Source organism: Salvia miltiorrhiza, chromosome 7 (genome assembly GCF_028751815.1).
Source record: "Salvia miltiorrhiza cultivar Shanhuang (shh) chromosome 7, IMPLAD_Smil_shh, whole genome shotgun sequence".
NCBI lineage: Eukaryota > Viridiplantae > Streptophyta > Magnoliopsida > Lamiales > Lamiaceae > Salvia > Salvia miltiorrhiza.
In genome coordinates, this window is record NC_080393.1 from 25,089,175 (window position 1) to 25,098,206 (window position 9,032).

At 35.0% G+C, this 9,032-nt stretch overlaps 1 protein-coding gene across 7 annotated transcripts; it reads left to right on the forward strand.

Moving 5' to 3' along the window:
* The first annotated feature begins 2,773 nt into the window (after positions 1–2,773).
* Positions 2,774–6,742, forward strand: LOC130993675 (nucleobase-ascorbate transporter 7-like). 7 transcript variants are annotated; one of them, XM_057918673.1, is made up of 15 exons: positions 2,774–3,288; positions 3,707–3,895; positions 4,002–4,099; positions 4,206–4,382; positions 4,468–4,568; positions 4,650–4,725; positions 4,816–4,875; positions 4,969–5,153; positions 5,234–5,330; positions 5,420–5,506; positions 5,598–5,656; positions 5,733–5,824; positions 5,918–5,995; positions 6,082–6,242; positions 6,334–6,742. In XM_057918673.1, exons 2-15 carry the CDS (start codon positions 3,781–3,783, stop codon positions 6,550–6,552), a joined length of 1,605 nt encoding a protein of 534 aa, XP_057774656.1. In that variant the 5' UTR covers positions 2,774–3,288; positions 3,707–3,780; the 3' UTR covers positions 6,553–6,742. The 7 variants fall into 7 exon arrangements, with proteins under 7 accessions (XP_057774656.1, XP_057774659.1, XP_057774653.1 ...); XM_057918676.1 differs by having other exon boundaries at positions 3,109–3,288; positions 3,723–3,895; XM_057918671.1 differs by lacking the exon at positions 2,774–3,288 and adding an exon at positions 3,319–3,590.
* Positions 6,743–9,032: the final 2,290 nt, after the last annotated feature.

The window sequence follows — 9,032 nt, forward strand, 5'->3', positions numbered from 1 at the left end:
AGCCAGACTCTTTTGATCAGAGACAGCCCCCAGGTCCAATTTCGTGTGCCACTATGGATAGTCCTGCCTATGGGACGCCTCCTGATCACCTAGCTTCAGATTTTGTGCTTGAGCAGATTGGTAATGAGGCTGGTTTGAATGTGATGCCAGGAAATGCGGTGATTGAGGTTTCTTCCATAACTCGCAGTCGAGGGTGTCCGAAGGGTGCTACCAAGAAGGATAGAGTCTCTGATTCATCTATAAAGCATCAGCTCAGGCATATGATCAAGAATGGTATGTCTTTGGATAGTAAGATCCAAAAAGCAAAGGGTCGTGCTGCTGGGACCGTTTTGCAGGGTGTTGTTCTTGACACTTCGTTGCCGGTGGAGTTTTTGAATAAAGTGCAACAGGCTTAGGCTAGAGGTGCGATTCTGCAAAATTTTGTGATTCATTTTTTTGCCGACGCAGCTCGATCTCAGTCGGCTGTGGTTGCTAAAAGATGGGGAGATATGTTAGACGACGAAGATTCTTTGGACGGGGATGATGACCCTTTAAATATTTTCTCTTAGTCTTGGTTTGGTTTGTTTTTTTGTTAATAAAAAGTGTTTGATATATAAAATAAGAATGAAATAAGTGTATTTATATAGGGGGAAATGATTTAAGAAAAAAAAGAAGTCACAAAAGTGTTGTTGGTGTCCAAGTTTTTTAAAATAAAAACAAAAAAATTAAATTAAAAAAAATCGTATTCATCCGATTTTCTATTTTTTTAATACCGTACGAAGATTTTTTGTCTGTTTTTGTTTTGCTTTTAGACGGATCCTTTGTGACCCGGCCCTTAATTTGCGTCTGTGCTCTTATGGGTTTCCTGTTTCTTTCTTTTTTCTTTTATAATAAAATTTCTATTCCTGCAGATTATCTGAATCTGTTGAAATCATAGCCTTGTGATATTTATTCTTCATAGCTTTCTCTCTTCCTACTTGTGTGAATTTATTCATGTGTTTATTTATTTTAATTGTTTTAATAGTTTGGGATAATACTCATTAGGAATCAATCCACGTGGATTCGACCTTGCTTACCTACATACACAATTGCACCCGTACACTTGCGATAGTAAAAAATAAGCGAACAGTGGTGTACCCAGTTCTTGACATGGTCATCTTAGGGGTGACTAAATTTTGGCTATATCGTCGCCTTGAGCGAAACGAGTTGCGTTCAAGTTGATAGGAAGATGGCCCAAGGTGAAGAAATTCAAACCTTAAGAGAAATGTGTGAACCTCATCGGGGAAGAAGTATGAACTTTGGAGAGCCTTGAGCTTGATTTTTCATGTACTTGAATTCACCTTCCATTTTTTGTTAAAAGTTGGAAAGTGAAATGAGAGAAGAAAGAAGTGTTTGATATAGAAAATAAGAATGAAATAAGTGTATTTATATAGGGGGAATTGATTTAAGAAAAAAAAGAAGTCACAAAAGTGTTGTTGGTGTCCAAGTTTTTTAAAATAAAAACAAAAAAATTAAATTAAAAAAAATCGTATTCATCCGATTTTCTATGTTTTCTAATATGGGCGTGTGTTGCACGCGCCCAATATCTCCTCGCTCGCACCAAGCCTTAACCTTTAGACCCTCTTCGAACCAAGGGGTGCGCCAGCCCAACGCTGGCTCGAACAGGCACTCGCACCCCCGTTGGAGGTGCTCTTAGTTCTTCCGTCCCATTTGATTTGTTTTGTATTTTTTTCGAGTTGTCCCATTTTACTTAGTCTGTTTCTTTTAGATAATCACTTTATACTATATAAAATTAAGCTCATACACTTGTACACTATAATCTTACTCTTCTAAATAATCATGCTTAAAAGAACTAGATCAAGTTAAGTGGGACGGGGGAAGTATTATATTATAATACTCATTTGTTCATCAAAAGTGTAGTGTGGCTTGGGAAACAAATTTAAAAACATGATTAATGTGTATAAAATGAAGAAAATGATTCACCATAGTTAATTTGTTAAATAATTTTTCAATAGTTTGTTAGATGGATTTTTTTGCAAATATTGAATATGAACAATGTTAAAAATACAAGGGGCATTTACTTTTGAAGATTAACTGATTTTAATATTCCCTTGATTGCTGGGGCCTACGAATCTGACTTGTTTGCCCGAATCCTTGTCCTTGAGTGGAGTTCCTCTAACCAGAATTCTACTGATTGCATCATTTAAAATTGAATTGTTGATATTCTTGATTAAATGCAGGCCTTGGTTCAAATTGAACCTTTTCTGGAAATCCTTGTGCAGCGTACACCTCGGCTTCCCCCTCCGATGCAGTGTACACCCTTTGGTAATTTTTATTTAAATTTCTAAAAAACAAACAAAAATTACAAAAGAAAATAACTACAATGTTCTTAATACAATAAAATAACTAATTTTTTTATTTAGCAAATAAATAATAAATGGTTTTATTAATTAATTAATTTGCGGGCAACCACAGCGTGGCTATTTAGTACTACCACTCTTAAAAAAATTAAATTAGAACTAATGTTCCGAACTTGTGAAGAAGAAGAAGGCCGTTAAGGTCTGTATGAATAAAGAAAGGGGGTAGAACGATTTTTTTCTTCTCCTCCTAAAAAAAAGGTGTTTGTCGAACTGGACGGGGTGTTAGAACGATTCTTGTCTTATTGATTTAGATTTAGGGTTGTGCAAAATTCCTCAGCATAAATTATTAACCAATAGAGTTTTCAAGTTATAATATCCAAATAATTCAAGAAATTAGGTATTTTAATATTTTTTTGTCGCGATAAACATCCAAGAATTGAACCATTTTGAAAATTACAGACAAATAATATGAAATGGAAATTTACACTGTCGACCGTAAAAGTGTTCAGCCATTTCTACGGCGACTTTACAATGCGGCAGCAGCGTTGGGCCAATCACATCCTGCCACGCGCCAACATGTAGTACTTTTATGGTGGTACGACACTGGTGTTGCTGAGAACCTAATTCCAGCAGGCCTAGAACCTGAATTTGATGTTCATCGAGTATTTCCACACAAGCTACCGCCTTTAATTATACCAAATTCATAATAAATTGAAAGCTACTTGTCCCACAACAAAAATTCTCTCAAATCTGCATGCCATCGTGTAGTATATTTAATTTAATGGAATATTAATTTTTAAGCAGTGTGTGTGTGTGACTAAAATAAGGTGGCAAGATGCTCAGCAACTTTATCTTTTGCTTCAGAGAGAAGAACAAACGATTTTCTTTTTGGGTGTTTCAAATTGCATGAGACAGATTCGCCTTGGAAGGCGCTAATTGCTAAGAGAAGGTTGCATTTTTATTTATTTTGCTTTATCTCTTTACTCTTTTGTTTCTTTTTTGCCATCTTTCTTCTCAGCTCTGCTTTGTTTTAGGCCCATATTCACATTTGCTTTATCCTATTCTTGAATTTGTTGAAGAGGGCTGTAGTCCTTTTTTGCTGGCTGCGTGTGAACTACTCCTCACTTTCCTCAAACCTCACTCACGGTAGAAAAAAATAGTAGTAATTTTGGTGGCAGGGACTTTGCATGGTTTCTTTTTCGTTGATCACTTGCACTGTCAAAAAGATTTTCTAGTTTTCCATCATTTTTGGTAAATTTAATTATGTGGGCATCTTGATACTGAGCGTTTCTTGGGATTATTGTTCTTGATTTCTTTTTTTGTTTGAGGTGTGCGCTGTAATAATTGAGATTTGGCATTTTGTGAAGATTTGGGTAAATATAGGTTGGAGACGGTGCTATTTTTAAGCGTTATTACTGCGAGTGAAAAAGAGTAGGAGATCATGGCAGGAGGAGGAGGAGCAGCGCCGCCGCCCAAGCAAGATGAGTTAATGCCACATCCAGTCAAAGATCAGCTTCCCGGAGTTTCTTTCTGCATCACTAGCCCACCTCCATGGCGTGAGCCCTTCTTCCACTTTTTTTTCTCTGAATATTACATAATGTCACATTACAACTATGATTTAAACTTATGTTTCTAAAATTGTGGTGATATTTATGAATGAAGCTGAGGCTATATTACTTGGGTTCCAGCACTTTCTTGTGATGCTTGGCACAACTGTGCTCATACCCTCCTTTTTGGCTCCCCAAATGGGGGGAGGAAAAGTAAGAATGTAGCTACGAGAAATAGTTTTGGACAAGTTTTGATATGTGATTATATATATGCACCATTCTTGGTTTTAATTGAGTCAAAATGGATTGTCCCTGTTAGGAAGAGAAAGCTTTGATGATTCAGACACTGCAGTTTGTTGCTGGTTTGAACACACTAGCTCAGACATTGTTTGGCACTCGGCTACCAGCTGTGATCGGAGGTTCTTACACCTTCGTGCCCGCCACTCTGTCTATTGTCTTAGCTGGTAGATATAGCGATGTTTTGGACCCTCATGAGGTGATCACACTGGTCTCTTTCACTTTCACCCTCTCCAAAAGAGGCTATTAGTTGACTCAATGCCTACATTTCTTTCATCCTGCAGAAATTCAAGAAGATCATGAGAGGAATTCAAGGAGCTATGATTGTAGCTTCCACTCTTCAGATTGTCATCGGCTTCAGTGGTCTGTGGCGCAATGTGACCAGGTGACACGCCACTTGTGCATATGATACACAAAAATGGTCTGGTTTAGGACATAAATTTACTAATGGTAGTTCGAATTTCAGGTTATTGAGCCCCCTTTCCACAGTTCCATTGGTGGCTCTTACCGGGTTTGGGCTGTATGAATTAGGCTTTCCTCTGGTAACATTTATGTTAACAATGGAAGCGAGTAGTATTTAGAGGTTCTGTTTTCCTATTTAACATGATATCCAATTTGATCCATGGTTCCAGCTTACAAAATGTGTGGAGATTGGACTGCCTCAGCTTGTTTTGCTTGTGATATTTTCACAGGTAGAGAGATAATACTTAACCACTCATTTGATTGAGAATATATATAGCAAGAATCTTTAGCGTGTGACACCATAACTAATCCTAATATTGCAGTACTTGCCACATCTGATGAAAGGGGGAAGGAATGTGTTTGATCGGTTTGCAGTGTTATTCTCTGTGATCATCGTTTGGATATACGCTCACCTACTCACTGTCGGCGGAGCATACAAGAACGTGCCACTAACGACTCAGCTAAGCTGCAGAACTGACCGTGCTGGAATCATAGGTGCTGCTCCTTGGTGAGTAGAATCATCTAAAATCGAATGAGAGAGAAGTGATTTGTACACATAGATCTAAACTGTGAGGAGTGTTGTTGCAGGATCAGAGTTCCATATCCGTTTCAATGGGGAGCTCCCAGCTTCAATGCTGGAGAATCATTTGCCATGATGGCAACTTCATTTGTAGCCCTTGTTGAGGTCTCTCATATTTTTGATCAGTACTAAAATTTTCTTGCACATTTGAACATTATATGTTGACATTGATTATCTCAATCTGTGAACTGCAGTCAACTGGTGCTTTCATTGCTGTGTCAAGGTATGCCAGTGCAACTCCTGTTCCACATTCTGTTCTCAGCCGCGGCATTGGCTGGCAGGTATTCATCTAAATCCCACCCTCATTGCCTTGTGCTCGTTTTCTCTTTACCTAATTATTCATCTAACTAAATCCACCCTAATTTGTTCTAGGGAGTGGGCATATTGTTCTCCGGAATTTTTGGAACGGGAACTGGATCATCGGTGTCTGTGTAAGAGCCTCTTCTTCATCACAACACAAATACTAACTTGTTTCCTGTCAGATATTCACACACTTTCTTGTTATAGCGAAAATGCCGGTTTGTTAGGGCTGACACGTGTTGGCAGTCGTAGAGTGATACAAATTTCTGCTGGTTTCATGATATTCTTCTCCATACTAGGCAAGTAATCACCATTACTTTTCTCAAAGCAAGCATGCATGCATATGATTTTTATTTTATTAATAATGCTAGCTATTCCTCATTGCACCTCAGCAAAATTTGGAGCTGTCTTCGCCTCAATCCCTGCTCCAATTGTTGCTGCTCTGTATTGCCTTCTCTTTGCCTATGTTGGTATGTATTGTATATGGTATGTCCAAACCATATATACGGTAATGATCATTACTGATTAGTCCATCTTAAACATGAACAACGAGCAGGTGTTGGTGGGCTTGGTTTCCTGCAGTTCTGCAATCTCAACAGTTTTAGGACAATGTTCATTCTTGCATTCTCGGTGTTCATGGGATTGTCCGTGCCACACTACTTCAACGAGTACGAATCCGTGAAAGGCTATGGACCGGTTCACACCAATGCAAGATGGGTAAGAAGCCGTCTTTCAAAGCTTCACCACCAATATTGGTTTAGTTCCTCCTGCATTTGAACCTACTAGACATGGAAAATTGTTTGTGCAGTTCAACGACATGATCAACGTGCCCTTCTCGTCTGAGCCATTCGTGGCTGGCTTGTTGGGTCTGTTTCTGGACCTGACCCTGCCCCCCAAGGACAACACGACGAGGAAGGATAGAGGCATGCATTGGTGGGACAAGTTCCGGTCTTACAAGACAGACACTAGGAGCGAAGAGTTCTACTCTCTGCCTCTCAATCTCAACAAGTTCTTCCCATCAGTCTAGTCTTTCATCACATTATCAACTCTTTTCTTCACCTACTCTAGAATCAAGATGATTATTTTATACTGTTTGTGTCAAATTTTTGCGTGCTTGTCTGAAATCTCTTTCTTCTTGTAAAAATGAGATCATGATTTTCTTATTAGGAAACTTGCACTCCCTTAAGATGTAATGACAAATTAACTTCTCTTATTTATCATCGTGCGTTAGCTATGTCACACGAGATACTGCTAATTTTTCTTTTTTAAACATTAATGATGATAATAATAATAATAATAAATAATAAATAATATTAATAGTAATAATAATAATAATAATAAATAATAGCAAAATAATTTAATAATAATAATAATAAATAATAATAATAGTAAAATAATTTAATATTATTAATATAATAAATAATATAATTTCAAAATTAATAAAATAATTTTAATAATAATATAATATAATAATAATAAATAATAAATAATAATATTAAAAATAATAATAAATAAATAATATTAATAGTAATAATAATAATAAATAATAGCAAAATAATTTAATATTAATAATAATAATAATAATTGTAAAAATAATAAAACAATTTTAATAATAACAATAAATAAATAATATTAGTAAAAATAATAAAATAATTTTAAAAATAATATTAATAATAATAATAATAATAGTAAAATAATAAATGATAATAATAGTAAAACAATAATAATAATAATAATACCAACAACAACAATAAATTATTATTATTATTATTGTGTTAATTTTATTTCATTCCTATCCATTCATTCTTTATAAATATCAACCATAGGAATCTTATATTTCATTCCATTTCATTGCCATTGTTATTCCATTCCAAAATCAATTACATTCTCTTCTAATTTCATTCCTACGTATCAGCCATCACCTAAAAAGTAGAAGTTGTGAACTAGTAGTCAAAATTTACTTATTTAAACCTGGATAATGTCTTCCAAGTATTTGTCAGTTTGTCACATGCATTTTTGTTAGTAAGTTTCTCTGCTTTATATGGTCTGCTTGTTATTACACACAAGTATACATTATTGAATTACTGGACCCTTCTCATTGTGCCTATAAATTTCCTGGACACAAACGATCATTTATATCATGATTTTGAAACAATGTTATATATCAATGTAAAGACAATGAGATTATGCCGACGTCAAAATTTTAAAGAGTCATGGTCTTAATCTCTCTATATGAAACAAATATCTTCTTTTGTACCATATGCTCTTTTAATAATAATAATAATAATAATAATAATAATAATAATGTCCTTAAAAAAAAAAAATAATAATAATAATAATAATAATAATAATAATAATAATAAGAAGTGTTAATTGCATGTAAATACACAAAGTATACCTAAATTTTGATTTTCAACCAAAACATAAACTTTGAACATTTTAAAATTTGGCCCGATTTGAAATTTTGGACACATTTAATCATACGTAAACGCTGGAGTTTATTGCGTGACATTTTTATATGAGATGTGTCATCCACATAATAAAACTACAGCGTCAACATATGATCAATTGTTGCCGGATTTTTAATTCGGGCTGAATTCCAAAAAGTTCAAAGTTTATATATTAGTAATTAACAAAAAATATAATATTGGTTAAAAATTAAAATTTGGGTATACTTTGTGTATTTATATGCAATTAATCCTAATAAGCATTGATGGAACCAACTTAATTGGGATTAGAAACATTGCAATGTACTTTTTTTTGGGGGTAAGTAGCAAATATACTTTTAATGTTTACAAAAAAAAAAAAAAAAAAAAAAAACAAGCTTTTTGTAATGTTCGTTATGTTTTTTATGCGACTTAATCCATATCGTTCATAAAATTAATGAGACAAATGATTTCCTCGACTAATGACCGTTTACGGAATTTGATTTTTTCAAAAGAAATTTGGTAGGTCCACATGTAGCTTGTTTCCCCGGATTGTCGTTTGCCAGTTTCCGGGACGCCAGAGCTTTCTTCTCCGTACACTTCATCTTCGTTCCCCCATTCTTTTGATTACACGAGGACGACAGTGACAACACCACCAGAGACGACAACATCATCTTATTCTTCGAGTTCCTCTCGGAGGAATGCGGCAATTACAATTGTCAAGCTATTGTTTCTGTTATTGCTTCTAATGTTAGGAAAAATAGTTGTAGTTGTTTCAACTAATAGAAATTTTTAGGGATATCTCCTACATTTTGTAACTTCTCCATCAAGATCAATAAACACTCGATATAATTTTTGTGGACGTGCATCTCTAAGATCGAACCACGTAAACCTTGGGTATGTGTGTTGTCTTATTTGTTCTCATTTTTCTGCAACAGTTATGTTGTCCCATCTTCATTATTTTCATAACCGTTTTCTCAACGATTGGTGCCATCTGTGGAAATCTAGCACACACGATGATGGCAACAAAGTTCAAAACCAAGAAATTTCACCGAAAATAATGATTTCGATTTATGGAGAA

Bases quoted from the DNA above. Each gene is read 5' to 3' on its own strand.
- LOC130993675 (XM_057918673.1), top strand. From the start codon at position 3,781: ATGGCAGGAGGAGGAGGAGCAGCGCCGCCGCCCAAGCAAGATGAGTTA. The intron at 3,896-4,001 runs GTGAGCCCTTCT...TTATGAATGAAG, and splicing joins CACTAGCCCACCTCCATGGC to CTGAGGCTATATTACTTGGG. The intron at 4,100-4,205 runs GTAAGAATGTAG...TGTCCCTGTTAG, and splicing joins CCCAAATGGGGGGAGGAAAA to GAAGAGAAAGCTTTGATGAT.